Genomic DNA, 18184 nt, shown 5'->3' with positions numbered 1-18184 from the left:
AACCCTGACACTGTGTGTGATCCTGGGTGTGCATCCAACCCTGACACGCCAGTAATCCCAGGTGTGCATCCAATAGAACTGTACAGAGGCATTCCCCAAAGAAACATACAAATATTCACCAGGGCACTCAGCCCAAACTAGAAACAGCCCAAGTGTCCACCCAGAGTAGAACAGATACAACTACTGCAGCATGTCTGGAACACGGTATTGAAATCAGCATCAGAGTGAGCGCTACAAGACGGGCCATGGAGAATCTCACGGAGAAAAGCTGACAGAAAGAGCACACACTATAGGATTCCAAGGTCGTAAGTTAAAAAGGTAGAAAGAATCTGCGTAGTGACCTCTGGAGTGGAGGGAGCAGTACTGGTCCCCAGTACCCACTGACTACCTGTGCAAGTGTCAAAGGTTTGCTGATAAGAACAAATGTATAACAAAGTGAACATCTCCACAGAACTAAATGAATGTGCAATCACACCCCCCCCCAAAAAAAATAAAAAAGAAGCACCCTAAACACATTTTATTTATTAAACCCGGCTTGAAAGTATAAGGAAAATCAAACTTTAAGAAATATTGACAGAATAGTTCTCTTACACATTCTGACAACTGCTAAAGAGAAAGCCTGCAGGGGCACCTGGGTGGCTCAGTCAGTTAAGCATCTGCCTTCGGCTCGGGTCAAGACCCGTGTGGAGCTCCCTGCTCGGCGGGGAGACTGCTTCTCCCTCTCTCACTGCCTGACGCTCCCCTCTGCTTATGTTCCCTCTCTGTCAAATAAATAAATAAAATCTTAAAAAAAAAAAAGAAAGCCTGTAAACAATTACAAGATGCTAAAGGGTTAAGAGAGATCTAAAACAATACTAATTTATAAAACACATCTTACCAGTGTTTTGAAATAAAAAAAAAAATCATTGAGAAATGTTTCTTAAAAGGAACAGGGAAAAAGAAAAAGGGAAAGAAACAGATTGTGTGGGAATATTACTTCTAAAATCAACAATTATCAACTGATCTTTAAAAATTAAAAGTTTCTAGCTTTTTAAGACATGTATTTAAAATACTTCATTTTTACCCAAATTATATACTTGTGTACAAAAAATAATCTGATCTTAAAACCAGAAAACATGAAAGTGTGACTGCTTGAAATCATGAACCACTACTCAGAATAAATCTGCATTCTCTAAAACACAGAAAGTAGAAATGGACAAGGTGTCCAAATCCTGGAGATTAAGACATATGATCTAAAAAATGTGTACTATTCTGTCCAATGAGAATTTGATGTAAGAACAGGTCAGTCCTTGGGGTGCCTGAGTGTCTGCCTTCCACTCAGGTCATGATCCCAAGGTCCTGGGATCGAGCTCCACATCGGGCTCCCTGCTCAGTGGGGAGCCTGCTTCTCCCTCTCTCTCTGCCTGCTGCCCACCCCTGCTTGTGCTCTCTCCGTGTCAAATAAAATCTTTTAAAAAAAAAAAGAACAGGTCAGGCCTTAAGGCAGTTAACTTAAATAGTTAGTTGTTAACACAGAGTCAGCTGATAGCCAGAATGAGAAGTTCACAGATTCCAGAGTAAATTTATCTAAGCCAAAATAACGTGTGTATTACTAGCTTCTGAGACATCATTAACACATCAGCAGTGTTTCTGTGGCACTTTTGTGAACTTTCTGGCTCATACCTGTATATGTTTTTATTAAATCAAACAAATAAGCCCATGGTCAAATCCCAGTCTACCAGTTTGAAGCTTGGTGACCTTTGATAAATTATGTATTTTCTCTCCAGAACTCAGTTTCTCCATGCGCAAAACAGGTTTACCAACTACTCCCTTCCCTAACAAGGTAACGGAGAGGACAAAAATTGAGAATGATCAAAAATAAAAATACAATGCTGTACGGTAAGCAATCTGAAAAGCTTTCAGTAAAGACATGGTTTAAGATACCAATGATTAGAGCCTTTGTCCAATCTTACACAAAGTTCTCGTTCAAACACCAATACTAAATTGCAGCTCTCACATATCAGCCATACTTCTAAATATGTAATATATCTCATAACTGATTTTCAAAACATTTGGCAGCTTCTCATTCTAAAGGCCTCAAGAGCTCATCACTGGACATAGCCTATTGTTTCTGATGCCAATCCACAGCCTTGTTTGGCCTACAGAGCCTGCGTATTTTGTTAGGTTGGATACAAAAGAAGTTAGAAGATTTAACCAAGTTTTTTTTTTTTTTTTTTTAAAGATTTATTTCTTTTAGAGAGAGAGTGAACGAGAGAAGGGGCAGAGGGAGAGAATGATGGAGAGAAGCACACTCCTGCTGAGTGGGGAGCCTGATGTGGGGCTCAATCTCATGGCCTTAAGATCATGACCTGAGCCAAAATCAAGAGTCGGACGCTTAAATGACTGAGTCACCCAGGCACCCCAGCCAGAATTTTTAAACATCTAATTGAGTCTCCATAAAATAATGATAGTGATAAAAGTCACTTTCCTTGCATAACAATATATGAAGCATTTTGTATCAGAAATGAAGCACATTTCTTTAGCACCTAGCCCCTGTGGTTATGGAAGGTGCCAAAAGAGCACACACCTGCGGCATCCTCCGAGTGATGGAACATGCCTGCCCTTGAGCTCTGATGTCTCACTGAGGCTGTGGTGGTACAACCCTCACGCTCTCCCCAGTGGCTGTGCATGAATCTTGGAACCGTGCAGCCCACTGAGGTGCTTACTAGTTCCAGGCAGCTACTTAAGTAAGTTAAAAAATAATCTTCAGTTCCTCCATCACATTGGCCGTATTTCAAATGTACAATAGCAGTTAGTGGCTATTCCACACTGAATGAGGCAGATACAGCGTTACCTGCCTTATCCCAGAATGTTCTACAGTGCAGCACCCCAGAACCTAAACCCAGAAGTCCAACTGCTGGGATGCAGGATATGCATCCATAATATTACCAGTACTATCCTATATTTCTAAGACACTTCACTGTTGAAAATACATTTTTGTAGATATTATAGAACTTTATTCTAGCAATAAACTTGTAACGTAAGCAGACTAGTTACCAGGGCATAAATGTTTCAATCACACAGACAGAAATGAAAAAGGAGATTATAACTCAGGTCTCCAGGTCTTAGGCAGGGCTCTCACCAGTATCACTTAGTGATTATAAATGCATTTTAGCCTTTCTCTTTCCGCCATCTTGGAGCCTATGGAGGCCTGCCAGGAACAGGACTCCTAAAGCACCAAATATGTCTGGAAGGCTGTGGTCCAAGGCCATTTTTGCTGGCTATAAGTGGAGTCTCCAGAACCAGAGGGAGCACACAGTTCTTAAAATTGAAGGTTGAGATGAAACTGAATTCTATCTAGGCAGGAGATGTACCTGTGTGTGCCAAGCAAAGAACGACACAGTGACTCCTGGTGGCAAATCAAACAAAACCTGAGTAATCTGGGGAAAAGTAACTCGAGCTCATGAGACAGTGGCATGGTTCGTGCCAAATTCTGAAGCAACCTTCCTGCTAAAGCCATTGGCCACAGAATCTGTGTGATGCTGTACCCCTCAAGGATTTAAACTTAATGAAAAGTAAATAAATAAGGGTACAGATTTGTTCTCTTGTATTTTTGTCTAATAAATAAATAAATAAAATAAAAATAAATGCATTTTAATAAGTAAATTCCAAGATCATTCCCACCTTTCAGAACTGTGGACCCAGCAGTGAAAGAAACGGGTACCCTGTGGCTACGCAAGCAGAGCGGAGTAAACTCTCGTTAGCTAGTGCGCTGCTTTGAACTCACAGTTCCAAGTGGGGCTGCAGGGTTAGAGGTAAGTGAGGTCTCTTGTACCTGTCTTGCTCTGTGGGCTGTGTTAATGCCATGGTTTCTGAGGCAGCTCAGAGCTCTTGGATCTGGTGACCGGCCCGCATTCCAGTCAGAAACAGCGCCGCTGTCAATGACCCACTGCAACACAGAACACACATGTGCACCTTCGAGCTCCCGCACAGTACCTGCCGGGCAGTGTGATTCATGGGGGTACCATGCCTCTTCATGCAATTCTGCCCTCGATGATCAGGAGGGTTTCCTATTTCATACGTGGATGTCGCTGCACTGTCTACCCTCCACTGCAGGAGAAAGAAAGAATGTTTTCGCAATTTCCTGCCACAAAGGCAGCCAGGTTGGCCTCTTTAAGATAGAGAATGGTACTTACGTGATCTGAAAGCTTTTGATCAGTTACAAGTTTTCTGAAAACCGCTTCTGCAATGGGTGACCGACAGATGTTACCTTAAAAAGAGGGGAAGGCAGAGAGTGGGCGTCAGGTTCGATGCTAGGGCAAACGCTGAACTCCAGACCACTTCACCCACCTGACACACAGCAACAGCACCCCCCTAAGGAAAGCAAGGTCAGCACCCCACCAATGCATGCACAGTAGGACCTCTGGAGACAGCTGACCAAACCCAAGCTCAACGATTTGACACCAGCGGTCCAAGTACTCAAAGTACAAATAACCAAGATGTAAGAAAACCAATTACAACTGAAATCACTGTTTTTCAGGCTGTTATAAATGACCCAGAAGTAACTCATAAAATCAACGAAGTGGGTTGCAATGAGTTTATTTTTAAAATGAAATACAACAGGGTTAAAAATATGTATTTTCAAGTATATTGCACATAAGGATGAATACTGTTTCAGAAAATACACAAACAAATTTCGGCCTAACAGTAGTTCAACACAAACTTTCAGGGTGCAGTCTGTTGGGAGTCAGCCGGCTGAATTAAGGGTGCTGCCCTCCAGGTCACCAAGTCTGCCCAGAACTTCCAACATCGGCTGCAAGTTCAGGGATTCCCCAGGGCCACCCTTAATTCAGAGCGGCTGGCTACAGATCGAGGAGTCCCCACACATTCAATAATTCTGTAGACGAACACATAAAACTCAGGAAAATGCTAGACTTAGGATTATAGTTTTATCATAACAAAAAGATTCAAAGCAGAAAGAGCCAAAGTTAGAAAGCACAGGCAGATCCGGAAGAGTTTCGAACCTGAAGCTTTCTGGCCCTCTGACACATGTCACCCTCTCTCGTCATCCATCTGGAACAATACTCAGAGTATTACCAATTCAGGATGCTCTCCACAGTGCCAATGCCAAGGGTTCACTGAGTTTCATTAAGTAGGCATGAGTGATGGAATAATGGGCCTGTAGCTGAACTAACCATCCAGCTCCCCCATCCCCAATGTGTGGCTCACATACCCCACCCTGACTCACCCACCATGCATGAACTATGTAAGGACCTCCTGGAATAACAAAACATGCCCATTATCCTATGGAATTATGCTAAAACCATAAATAAGATAATAAGAAAATTCCTTATCAGAAAAAAAGGAAGATTGGAAATGATCTCTTAGGAAGAGGACTTTAATGGGCATTTAAATTAGGGGGTTGTATGAATAAGGAGCAATGAATGTGCACTGGTGGGGCTGGGTTACAGGAACCTTAACTGTGTCCAGGATGTGGACTTCGTGGGTCCAGTGGGAAGAGAATGTTCAACAAACATATTCTGCACGTCTATGACACAGGAGCCCAGCACTATAAAAGGGCCTGAAGAGAAAGACCCTTCCCACAAGTTAGGAAAACTGCAGGGCTGGAGAGCCTGGAATTAAAGGTGGAGACTCAGGCTACAGAGGGCAACACAAAAAACACGAGGAACAGACGGGAGCTGAGTTAAGGCACGGGTCACTCTTTACTCACATTAGAATCTTCAGTACTTCAGGTTCCACCTTTGGAAAAATTCTAAAAACTTAAAATGTCATCTTCAGATTTCTTTAGGAAAAAGCTCAATCTGTGAGGTCTCAGTTTGTTTTTTCCAAATTAGGCAGCATGATACGTCCTCTTACTCAATATCTGTACTTCAAGGACTGAGACTCACAAAAGGAAAAAATGAAATTCTCCAAGGGTAGGGACTGTGTCTCTTACCTTGGGCTGCACCCCCCACAACGGGCAGCACATAGGAAGTATCAAGAAGTATCAGTTAACTGTAGGGAAGAGGTAACCTGACACCACTGATAGTTATTTCCACCACCCTGGCTGCAGCACAAGCACAGGGGCCTTCAACCATTCAGTCTATCTCCAAAAACATGGAATACTTTCAATAATCTTGCCAAAATAAGGAGTGCAGTTCCTTCCTGCCATTAGCCTTACCAACAGAAAACATCTGACACTCCTCTCTACACTTCAGTCTGAAAAGAGCCCAAATAAATGCTTTGAAGGAATTTTTTTACATTTCAAAAATATACCGTTCTTACTGCTCTATGTATACACAGGCTATCATGCGAAAAGGCATTCATAGACTCCTCAAACCTGCCCACAATCTGACCACTCAGCAACCCCCCCCCCCGCAGTGATACTCTCTGTGATCCAGCACATGCCCCTCTGCACCCCTGGCCTCACCCCTGGGGCCTCGCCCTTGCCCAGGCTAATCTCAACACAGCAGCTGAACACTTCTTTATAAATGCCCCACCTCTGCTCAATGGCTTCATCCTCCAGTGGCTTATCTCCTTCAGAGTAAGCCCAAGCCCTCACATGGCCTCACCAAACATGTCCTCCGTAGACCCTAAACCAGCATCTGAAAACTATGATCCATTGGCTCACCACCTTTGTGTACAGCCGACAAAACCAAAAATAATTTTTACCTTTATAAACAGCTGAAAAAACTCAAAAATAGAGTAACATCTTGTGACATAAGAAAAATCACATGGAATTCAGACTGCAGTGTCCGTAAATAAAGTTATACTGGGATACAGTCAAGCATTATTGTTTATGTATTGTCTAGGTCTGCTTTTGCAAAGCACCAAATACTTACTTTCTGGTTCTTTATATAAGGAGTTCACAGACTCCTGCCCCAGAGTGCTTATTTTTATGTAAGGAAATAGCTTTCCTACCCATCCAGAATAGTTCTAGTTATGTATTTATGGTGGCATTGAGAAAAGACTCACTAAAATTACTTTCGAGTTCAGGTACAGATGAAGGTCTGGTTGAAAAAGGCTACTGGGTCTCTAGGCCAGGCCACAGTGGTTTCCCTGCCAATATGAACAGGACCAGCACTCTCATTTCAAAACTGTTCACCTACTTTATTCTGAGCCCCGGAAGACCCAGGCTTGCTTTCTCAACTCTCAAGTCTTTGCCCAAATGCCACCTTATAGATAAGGCCATCCCTGACTGCTCTACTTAAAATGTATTCCACTCTCACCCCCTTCCCTGCTCTACAGTTCTTAACACATCACCAACTTATTAAGTAACCAAGCACTTGGTTGTTGGTGACAGAACGTTAAGCTCCGCAGAGGCAGGAACCTTAGTCTGTTTCTCACTATCATATCCCTAGCACTCAGAAGAGTGCCTGGTAATATAGCAGTTGCTTAAAAAAAAAAAAAAATCGTACGGAAGATAAACGGACACAGGTATACATCCCCTGTTAATAACCACCATGATGCATTATGTCAGCATAATCGACACCACCAAGTAAAATAAACAAGGCAATGGAATCCTGTTAGACGCCCAACACGAACTGAACCGCCCTTTAACCTTAATTTGTTGATTCCATGAGTCAGCCTTCATGGAGAGCTTAAACACCAAATGATGCCCACTACCAAACTGAAACAAGGTGGCCCTTTTACTTTTCCCCACAGAAATTCAATTCTGCAAATACCTAGTTATTGTCACATATTGTCTTAAAGCTGGAAAGAGAGAAAAATAAGCCACAGTTACTGCCCTCAAGAGGGTTAAATCTAGATGTGATCCCGAGGCTATCAAGTAATTATAATAAAGTTCATATAATGAAAGGTGTCTACAAAAGGTTATAAGTAAACGACCTCCACTTAGAGGATCTGGGAAAAGCAAAGAGAATATGTGGATCTAATCTTACAGAACGTCTTTCCAGGGAAAATGCAATATAGGTGCCCAGAAACAACCACACAAAGGTGCATTAAGCACCTGAACTGCTGGGAGACAGCAAATCACAGGGCATGGGCAGGAAAAGGTAATGGAGATGAAGCGGAAACAGATGGGCAGACTTCCATCCTCTTCTTGAAGGGGGCAGCATAGAAAGGAGGGGAATCTTTAGTCCATAGGAAATGCAGACTCATCAGAAGATTTTAAGTAACTGGACTATTGATGATTTAGGCCTTCCTCTCTTGGAGGTTAAGGAGACAGGGTGCAAACACTGAGAAATACAACCCTGTGGTGCTATTCCAAAAGAAGAATCCCGACAACTAGAGGGAAAGTGAATTCTAATTTGGAACACTGGCACATGAGTCTGGTTACAGAGACACCTGGAGAATCCGGTCTCCCTGGTTCGGCTTTTATAGCCAAGAAATGCAGAACCCTTGCACTCCATCTGTCTTTAGCTTACATCCGTTTGTAAGCAGGGGCAAAGAAAAGAGCCAGCAAACCAGGGTTGTAATGGGTCTGGGGGCATCAGGAGGCCCCAAGAGAGTATATCAGTCCAGCAGCGTTGGGTCTATTCGATGAAGGAGAAACAGGGATGCTAGGCGTGTGCAATGCAAAGGACCCTGGTTTGCAGTGTCGGCGCTGCAGGGGAGGACCGCTAGGTGAGCGGACTGAGGTGACAGGTAAGCCGGCTTGGATAGGAAACGCGGTGAGACGGTGCCCGGCTTGGATCGGACCGCGCAGGGTAAGAGCAGACCCCGCTTGCAGAACGGGCAGGTAAGAGAGAACCTCGCTTGGAGAGTGGGCTGGGCTGGTGAGGGAAGCCAGCTTGGAGAACAGGCCAGCAAGTGCGCGGCGCGGAGGAAGAGCCCGGGGCGCTCCGTTCCACCCTCCGGTTTCCCTGACCCCGGCCTCTTCCCGATCACCGTTCCTGGCCCAACGGCGCAGCCCAAAACGCACGAGACCCACCCCGACCGTTCGGGAAAGCCAGAGTGGGGCTAGATCAGCGCTGTCTCACCCAGACACACGAAGAGCACAGACTTCGGCACCTGCTCAGCCATCTTCCCGCGCGCACACCTACGCGCCCACTGAGCGCGTCGGCACGTTTCCTGCGCGACGCAACGCTTCCTGCGCGACACATGCGCACCTCAAGGGTCCCGCCCCGCGCGCCTGCGCAGTACGGCCTTAGCCCAGCCTCGCGGCGGGCGCCGGTCCTTGCGCCTGCGCAGTACTGAGGCGGAGGGGGGCCACAGTCCTCCAGAGGACGGAAGGGGCGCCACGGGGGAGGGGGTGGTGTGGGGGTGGGACAAAGGGTCAGGAGGCGGAGGAGGGGCCTCGGGAGGGGGAGGGGCTTCGAGGAGAGGGGCGGAGTGGGGGCGGGGCCGTGAGCCACCTGGAAAGGGGAGGCTCCCGGTGGGGGGGGCTGGACTCAGGTCACACCTGAGGGCGGGGGAGGGCTCCCGGAGCGCGTGGTGGGGGTGCGGGGGACTATGACCGACACCCGAGGGGCCGGTCCTGCACCGAGGGTTAGGCCTCTCCCTCCTGGGGTTCAGATGCACGTGCCCCCAGACCTGGGCCGCGCGGCTCAAACGCGAGGCCCGCGATCGGGGGTGAGCAGAGTCCGCACGGGACCAAGGGGGACCTCCCTGGACCCCGAGACCCCCGCCTCGCCCTGCCGCCCACAACCGTCCGTCTGGGACAGGGGCCGTCGGCCTAGGTTGTCCCAATTCTAAGACGAGATGCTTTAGAAGCCACCCTGGGACTGACAAGGTCGAGAGCAGACCTTCCCTAGTTGCCACCCCGAGTGCTGTGTGGTTTTTGTCCAGAGAATATGTATAAAGTAGGTACTTTGTACTGGACAAAAGCGGGCTGTTTACCTGCTCCCTTACCTGTCTCAGGTGTGCGCCTCGTTGGGGCCCGTCCCTGCCCTGGGAGGCGGGGCCAAGCGGAGAGTGCCCTTCCTGTTCCTGGGTAGGTGTCCGCAGCTCGAGGGGCGCCGGAGAGGACCAGGCTCCGGGCTCACAAGTGAGTATAGGTGCCAACGCCACTGAGCCTCACCCAGAATCGGGGTCACCTCCACCCCCTTCCCCTTTGAAAAAGTTTTGCTGGAGAGGGTAAATGGCTGGCGAAGGAGGGCGAGAAATGAGGGTGTCTTTGAGATTTGCTGTCGTCATCCCGCAGGCTGTCAAAGATTAACCAGCTCTCTGGACTCGACCGCGGTCGTTTCCGTTCACAGAAAAGCTCTAACGTTTAATTTTAACTATTGCAATTCATTTTATGTTATTTGTAATTATCTAATGCTTGAAAAGCCACTTATTAGTTACTGCCTTTTCCGTTCCAATTTGTTTCAATAAATGACGCTCGAGCCGTGTCAGGGTGGTGTGGGTGTGCTGTGCGCTTGACTCGCGGGGCAGGAGGCCGGGAAGATGCGCGCTGGGTGGTTCTCCTGAAGTGGGCCAGGCCCTCCACACGCTCACCTGGCCCTCCCTGTGGCCAGCCACGCTGTTTGAGGAACCACTTGGAGTAAACAGGTCTCTGAGAGAAGAAGAGGTGGGTGGGGTGGCCGTTCCGGCCCTGGGAGCACAGGACGTCTGTGGATCTCCTTGCTGCAGTGGATCTTTCATACTGAAACAAGTTAGGGAAGTGCAATGAACTGATGAGTGACCACAAAGAAAGGAGATGTACCTGCTGGCCAGAAACGTATCCTTTTCACTTCATTTCAACAAATGTTTCCAACTCTGCCAGGGCTGAGTTGGAAAGAATGACACAGACAGGGCCCCCTGCCTCCCAGGGAGTCAGAATCTGATGGGTCCAGAAAGTTCTACCCGTAGGAGAGAAGATTTTCAGGTTTTCTTCTGCTTACAGAACATGCCTCTCCTGCATTCTTGTTCTCAGGAATGTTTTTATTGAGATGTGGGAGATGCCTAATTAATAATAAGTTAGAAGATCTGTATACCTGCACTCCAGAGAAATGACAGGTCTCCCAGGAGCCCTTTACTTCCTTGTGTGGGCCTGCTCTTGGAATACCTGTGCAGTGCCTGACTGCTGAAGTGTTTGCAAATTACTATGTTGGAGGTTAGAATAATCAAAATAAATTATAACTTCCATCCTGTTCATCTTGTTTAAATTAAGGAAAATTGGCTGTTTGGTTTGCTAATGTTCTATTTAAACAAAGTTTCTGTAAAATGAGAAAATACTAACCTTCATCTTCTGTAAGATTAAAAAATAATAGTAACAAGTCTTTGCTCATCAAGAGTGATTTGAGGCTTTTATTCCACCTAAAAAGTAGGATGTGGTGCCTCATAGGTCAGAGGGAAATCTGGCTGTGCTGCTCTACTGACTGCCTGTCACAAGTCCTTCTACCTGTTGCCTTGTTTGCAAGTGTGTCATGGTAACACATGATCCTATGCAATTTAAAACCTAAGCACACTGAATTTTCTGTTTTCTTTGGAAGAGTTCGTTTTTTATACCAAATGATCAGACTAGAGTGGCATGTGTAGTCTGCTGTGAGCCAGGATCCCTCTTTAGTTTGAGAAAAGATAAAGTGAGTCTAAGTCAAGGGTCTCCTTATGCTGAAAGCTAAGTTCTCACCACTCCCTACTCGCTGTCCCACATCTGCAGCCTGGGGTCAGGGGGAGGAGAAAAGAAGCACAGAATACACTAATGTTTGGGGTTTAAATGGCCAATTTGATTTAAAGTTTGAACTATGAAGGCTGCTGATGTGACCAGAGAGACCAGTTTTGATTTCTGGAACTGACAAGTTCTGTCCCCTTGAGTCAAAGGAAGTAGTTAAACCAAGGCCACAGAAAGATAAGAATCCACTTAAGAAACAATGTCTGTAGTTGTCGGGCAGTGGTGTTCAAGACAGTAATGTTCTAATAAAGCTTCTGAGCTAAGGGCAATATGTCAAAGCCTTCTAAAAAAATTACATAGATGTATGAAGTTTCTTCTACTTTGACTAAGATTTAATCTATCTATTCTATATATTTCCTTAGCAGCATTCTAGTTCTTTTGATTTTGGTTAGGGTTTTATCAATTCAGTGAATTAACCTTTATTTCATGTAAGTTATAAGGCTTAATAATTTGGTTAATATCTAATTAATGGACATTTGGAAAACCATTTCTAAACTTCTAAACTTTTCCTGTAGGTACCTCTCTCATAGCTGAGCATCCACTGAGGAAAATATTACTGCTTGTTGATATGAAGGAAAGTTTGGGAAGCCCTGGCCTTGAGTAATGGGGTGCAGGGTGCTTAATCCATGGTCAGTTTCTCTCCCCAGGTGGCAAGTTTGCCCCAGCGACCCAGCCCCTAGTTTATTGCCCATGGTCAATATGTAAATTATTTCTACAGCTTAAGCTCCTTTCAAGCTTTTGAGGTTTCCAAAGTAAAAATTTTCTTCCCAGTATTTTTGAAATAAAATTGTCTTAGTATGGACATTTTGAAATGCTTTTATCACTTTTTAAAGAAAAATTTAAGCTAAGTTTCTTAGCTTGAGGTTTGGCAACCTTTCACTCTCAGGAGGAAACTCAAATATCTTTAGAGAATTTGCTTTGCCTTGTCATTCAAGAGACTCAAGACTTTTATCTGAATGTTCAGATGCCAACCATGATTTAAAATTTAAAAGACTTCTTTAGTAATGACCTGTATCTTCATAACTTCGGTGATATAATGATGCCAACATTCTGACCAGACCATGCTCTCTATATCTCTTATGGCACAGCCGAGGAAAAGAGCCAGGATTTGATGCTGAGGACAGGAACTGAGGCTTATGTCTAAATTGTTATTATTTGTTGGTTCTAACAGAGAAATTCACTATACATAACTATGACCAAGCAATAGGATTTTATCAGAAATTTAATAAAATCTGCACTATTAAAACAAATTATCTAGAGTCTTGCTGAACACGAAGGCATCCTGACCCTGAGCAGGCTTGTGAACCCCCAGTGCACAGGGCTTAGGGACCCCACTTTGTGGGGCACAGGCACTGTAGGCTGTATCTGAATTCCCAAGTCCAATAGCCCCCTTCTCGTGTCTACAAAAAAGGCTGCGACCTTTCCCCACAGCAGAATGTTTGCAATAGCAGCTCTCAACTGTGGAATTTGCTTATTTGACTGGTTCAATTCTGCTTGCTTGATAGGGTTCACAGCAGAAAGTCTTCTGGGGGTAAGATTTATGTACTATTTACTAAGTTTTAGTTGCATGTGTCAGAAACTCTGATCCAAATTGGCTTTAGCAGAAAGGGAAAGCGTGCTGGTCCAAGTCACTGGGCAGTCCGGAGCTGCTGTGGCTTCAGCTGTTGCCTAGTCCTGGGTTCCAGCAGGGCCAGCAGAGGCCCAGATTCTCTCCGCAGCTCTTGTCCAATGCCCTTCTGCGTGGCTGTGCTCTCAGGCTCTCCCCTTGTGGTGACAAAATCTTGTAGCAAGTCCAAACGGAAGTGCCTGGGAGAGAGGAGTTCTGGCAGCGCCACACCAGCACTTGGTGAGATGCTGACGGGTCAGCTTTGGTTTGAAGCTCGGCTGTGGTACAAGATTTGTTCTGATTTGCACACTTGGGTCACCTGCCCCATTCCAGGGGCAGCATCAATGAAAGAGGCAAACTGTGCTGGTTCTGAAACAAGACAGAGATATTCAGGAGGAGCAGGAATACATCTCTGCCACAGTGTGCTAATCCAATTCAGGAAGTTGAATTGAGCATCTAGACATGTGCGCAAGGCACTGCAGGGCACAGAGATCAGGAAAACGTCCTGCTTCTGGCCTGTAAGTGTTGTAGTTTAGTGGTGCAAAAAGAAAAAGTTGAGAACACAAAGGAAGTAGGAAGAAGAGACAGTTGGGTGGATGTGAGCCTCAAATCACAAACTCAAGTGCCAAAAATGTGAACATGTATCATGAGCCCTCGTTTTCTATCAAATTTGTCTCTCTTCATTCTCTCTGGAGGCAGTCATGTTTCAGGGTGATGCCAGGTCTAGCATCATCTATGCCAGATGCCAGATCTAGCACTGCCCACTCAGATTTGCTTTTGGTCTTCAGGTACCACTAATCCTGGAGATGCTGCTAAGCTGCCGCTTGCTGCATTCACAAGGCTCTGACAGTCCAGGCTGATAAGAGGACAGCGCAGTGTCCTCCTGTGGGCAGAACTGCTGGCCCTCCTGTGCCTCCTGGGCTGACAGGAACTTTGTGGGGTGAGCCGTGTTGGCACTGGGCACGCACATGGCTGTAGCGCTGGTCTCGTGGCAATCAGACCTCCTTGGGTTTCCTTCTCTGCTTTCACCCTCCCTTTCTTTAGAGGACCTGGAAAGGACTACTTTAGGGTGCTGCACCGTCCGCTTGTCCCTTGCTTCCCTCTGGTCCTCCTCTCTTGCAAGTTCTGGGAAATATTATAACGTCTGAGAGGCAGAGAAATTTTCTATTACTCAGCACATTTTCTTCTAAATGAACTCTGTCTAGTCCTCACAGGGATTTGACCTCTAATTCCCAAAAGCCACACAAATACTTTATTCATTTAACACATGTATATTGGGCACTTACCTCTATGTCGTTATGGCATGAGCTGGAGATATTACAGTAAATAAAATAAAATAGTTGAGGTACTTGCCCCTGGTGCTTCCCTTGTTGTGAAGGAGATGTACAGGAAAGACTAAGAGAGATGATTGATGGATGATTGGTAGATGATTGGTAGATGATTGGTAGATGATTGATAGATGATAGATAGATGATACATGATACATGATACATGATAGATGTAGATGATGGGTATAGTTGATGATAGATAGGCAGACGGACAGACGGACATTGCCGATACAGACAGGGACATATAATTGATTGGCAGATAGGATAGTACAGATGCAGACAGGTATATGGTGACAGACAGAGTCAGGGTATCGGCCGCGGTGCAGACTAAATATGATGGAAAACCTTTGAGGGATGTAAGCGATGGGGTACTGTTATCTCCGCTCTTACGTAAGTGGAGCATTTCTATGGAGAAATGACCATAGGGCTTCAAGACTAGAAACGGAGAAAGCAGTCAGGAGACTTTGGATAGACAGCACAAGGACTGGTCATCTTTGGGCCAGGCTGGAGGTGGGGAGGGGGGAGAGAGTGGGGCGTGGGGGGCAAGAGAACCCTGCAGGGGGCGGAGAAGGGGTCTGGCCTGTGCCCCTCCCTCTTTCCAGCAGGTGGATCAGGGCCGCACCTGCAGGCTGGCTGGCTGCCAGGTCCTTGTGAGAGCCCTGAGACCAGGGGCGCCGGCTGGCCCCTGCGAGCCCGTGCCAGGAAGGGACAGTGCCTGAGGCCGCAGAGGCGGGAGGCCGCCTTGTAGACCCACCGCTGTGATCCCGCTCAAACGCAGGCCCCTGGTTCAAAGGCGGATGCAGAATGGTTTCACTTAGAAGCAGCATTTTAAATTGGTCTTGAAGAATGAGTTGTATTTCAAGAGGTCAGAGGTTGGCAGTGTTTTTCCTTAAAGGGCCAGATGGTACATATATTAGGCTTTGCAGGCCAAGAAACAAAGTTTGAGGATATGTGTAGACAAAACAGAAAACAACAACCACAGTTTTTTTAGTTGATAAAACTTAAATATAATAATAATTGAGAACTTCTTTTTTTTTGTAATACAAGTCTTGTGATGAGACAAATGTGATTATAAGGGAGAACATTTTGCTACTTGAGGTTCAAAGTTCCTGTTTCTTATCATTAAAATATATCACAAATGTTCAGCTATTAATGGTGGTCTATGATGTGATCTTACTGGTTACATCTTTGAAAATGTGTTTTCACACAAAATATTATCATTCTTTTGATTTAGTTTGTTTAGCCATTAAAAATGTAAAAACTGGTCTTACCTCCCAGGCCATAGGTGAATAGGTGGTAGCTGGACTTGGCCCAGGGCCACAGTCGGCCAACCCCTGGGGGAGTCCCTTATCAATTTACTGCCCCTCACCTCCCAGGGTGCCCTTCAGTGTGGGCTCTGAGATCAGCAGCAGCGTTCCTTAAAGTGTTACTCCTTTCAAGCGGGCACAGTGATGAGCTTCCTCAGTAGTGGGTGTGGGAGGAACATTGCAAGAGGGACAGGCAGGGGTCAGCCATGTGGTCTCACCACATGGACACGGGTGGAGCCCACCCAGCCTCAGACCCAGGAGAGGCCCCTCTACTCAGAAACCAGAGCTCCACAGCTCCTGCCAGCACCCAGACTCCAACCACAGGCCCATGCCACCAGCTACTGACTGCCTACACCCCAGAGTGTGGCCCACCAGCCCCTGAGCAGGTCCAGCCTGGGGGAACATGGCCCTCCACCACCCTCTCCAAGGACTGTGCACCTCTTCCAAACCGCCCTTGCTGAGGGCTCACTCAGCCTTGGGTGCTGTCCAGAACAAATAATTTTCACAGCAGACTACCCTAACAACCTGCTGTCCCCATTATACCTCCTGTGTGGACCCAGGCTGTACACCTGCTCTAGGTTAGCATAACGAGGGCACCCAGAGGAGAGCACAGGAAGGACCCTAGAACACTGAATTGTTTTTAAGGTGTACACTAATAGGAGTCGTTGGTATAGAGAAGGTACATCTTTTTAAATGTTTTACCATTTAATAGAAAGGCAAAACCACTGCTTTGCTTTTTTAAGAAGGACTTGCAAATAGTGTATTATGAATACTATGTAATCAAAGAGATAAGAATGTTAACATATATATGATCATATTTTTAAGTGTTTTTACCCATGTTTCCATCCCTCCAAACTAATTAAGTGATTAGAATATATATAAAACAAGTCAAATCTAGTCTTTAAGTCAGAAAATGAAAATTGCAGATACTTCTCCACCATCTTTCTTCTTTAGAGATCAGAAATAATTTTTAAAATGTAATAATTAGGGGGTGCCTGCGTGACTCAGTCGGTGAAGCATCTGCCTTCAGCTCAGGTCATGGTCTCAGGGTCCTGGGATCGAGCCCTGCATCAGGCTCCCTGCTCAGCGGGGCACCTGCTTCTCCCTCTCCCTCTGCTGCTCCCCTGGCTTGTGCTCTCTCTCTGTCAAATAAATAAATAAAATCTTTTTTAAAAATAAATAAAATGCAATAATTAGGGTAATATTACCTGCAGTAAAAAGCCTCAAAATCTCAATCACTTAACACAATAAGAATTACTTCTCCTTCATATACTATATAGTCCAGTGTAGGTGTTGGGTAGTGGGCGGCTTTCCCCAGGTGGTGATCCAGGGATATTCTCTCCATCCCTCCTGGGGCTGTGATGGCGACAGGTGGAGAAAATGTCATTTTCAACTGTCCTGTCAGCTTCTCTGGGCAGCTGCCCCCAGGGACGGTGCTGCACGGTAGCCTGGAAGCACACGTATGGGTGGGCAACTAGCTGTCCCAGCCGCACAACCTATAAAGTAAACCCTCTGCGTGCAATTCATTCATCCTATGAAGGGTAAGTCATGGTGCCTCATCTTAGGTAGCAACAGAAATTAAGAACTCAAATGCCTCATGTAGTTATAATGGAAATTACAATCAGTGCATGTACCTTATGAGCAGACAGATTTGTGTTAGTCAGTTTCCCAGTTATGCTCCCGTTTGCTGACTCACACCTCCTCTTCTCCTTAGCAGCCAAAGTGGAATCGAAGCCCCTCCTATCTCAGCATATGCTCACTGATCATGGCTTCTAAAATCTATCAATTGTACCAATGCTGTGCTGGAAATTTGGAAAATTGGAAATGCTCCTTACCATATATGTATTTTCTGGATCACGGGGAATAACAAAACACAATGTCATTAGTGTGTCCCCTAGAGTCATGGCTAAAAACTTCCTCCATAAAATGTACTTTAAAAGCCCAAATGTCTTTATAACTATGGAAATTGGAATTTTTCTGGTTTGTATTTTTTCTGAGACCTTCTAAATCCAAACTGTATAATCAAAGCATTAATAACAGGACAAATTTAAAGGTTACTAGTAAATCGACATAATTTTGAATGGCTGTCTTAGGATTCCTTCCTATATAAAAATTACATGCTTCTGAAAATTTTTCTGGTTCATCTCTGTGCTTAAAAGAAACCATTACCAGTAAAAGGAGCAGTATGAAGAGAGTATCAGGCTTTCAGTATCTCAGTACCATCATCAAGATGGGATAGTTTCATTTTTGAATAACTATATGACTGAAAAGATGAGGAGTAACTTTATATTAGCTCCTAAAAATTCAAATTCCAGAAGTATCTATGTTATACAAATGCATCCCATAACAACTAAGTATTTAGTATGCAGCCTCTCACCCAATCCCTGTCCTTCGACTTTTGTTTGTG

At 45.4% G+C, this 18184-nt stretch overlaps 2 protein-coding genes across 11 annotated transcripts in view; one reads left to right on the top strand and one right to left on the bottom strand.

Annotated features, from left to right (window-relative positions):
* The window catches only part of ACP1 (acid phosphatase 1), a 15893-nt gene extending 6838 nt beyond the window's left edge, over positions 1 to 9055 (bottom strand). The window contains exons 1-3 of one of the 3 annotated variants that reach the window (XR_012379609.1): positions 8922 to 9055; positions 4176 to 4249; positions 3815 to 4089 (exon numbers count right to left, since the gene is read on the bottom strand). Coding sequence is in view for 2 of the 3 variants with exons in the window: in XM_025867681.2 (XP_025723466.1) it covers positions 3976 to 4089; positions 4176 to 4249; positions 8922 to 8964 (231 nt within the window). In the remaining variant the exon portion in view is untranslated. The remainder of the gene's footprint in view (positions 1 to 3814; positions 4090 to 4175; positions 4250 to 8921) is intronic. The other 2 variants (XM_025867681.2, XM_025867682.2) reach the window with 2 other exon arrangements.
* A 267-nt stretch (positions 9056 to 9322) lies between these two features.
* The window catches only part of SH3YL1 (SH3 and SYLF domain containing 1), a 46329-nt gene continuing 37467 nt past the window's right edge, over positions 9323 to 18184 (top strand). For 2 of the 8 annotated variants that reach the window (XM_073896917.1, XM_073896915.1), the window contains exons 1-2: positions 9323 to 9513; positions 9802 to 9928. In XM_073896917.1, coding sequence (XP_073753018.1) covers positions 9394 to 9513; positions 9802 to 9928 — 247 coding nt within the window. In that variant the 5' untranslated portion in view covers positions 9323 to 9393. The other 6 variants (XM_073896913.1, XM_073896914.1, XM_073896920.1 and 3 more) reach the window with 4 other exon arrangements.

The sequence above is a fragment of the Callorhinus ursinus genome, unplaced genomic scaffold (genome assembly GCF_003265705.2).
Source record: "Callorhinus ursinus isolate GAN/ISIS: 27379988/994484 unplaced genomic scaffold, GSC_fseal_2.0 scaffold10, whole genome shotgun sequence".
In the NCBI taxonomy this organism is placed as follows: domain Eukaryota; kingdom Metazoa; phylum Chordata; class Mammalia; order Carnivora; family Otariidae; genus Callorhinus; species Callorhinus ursinus.
Note: the sequence above shows the minus strand (reverse complement) of the source record. Positions and strands in the feature narration are given on the sequence as shown.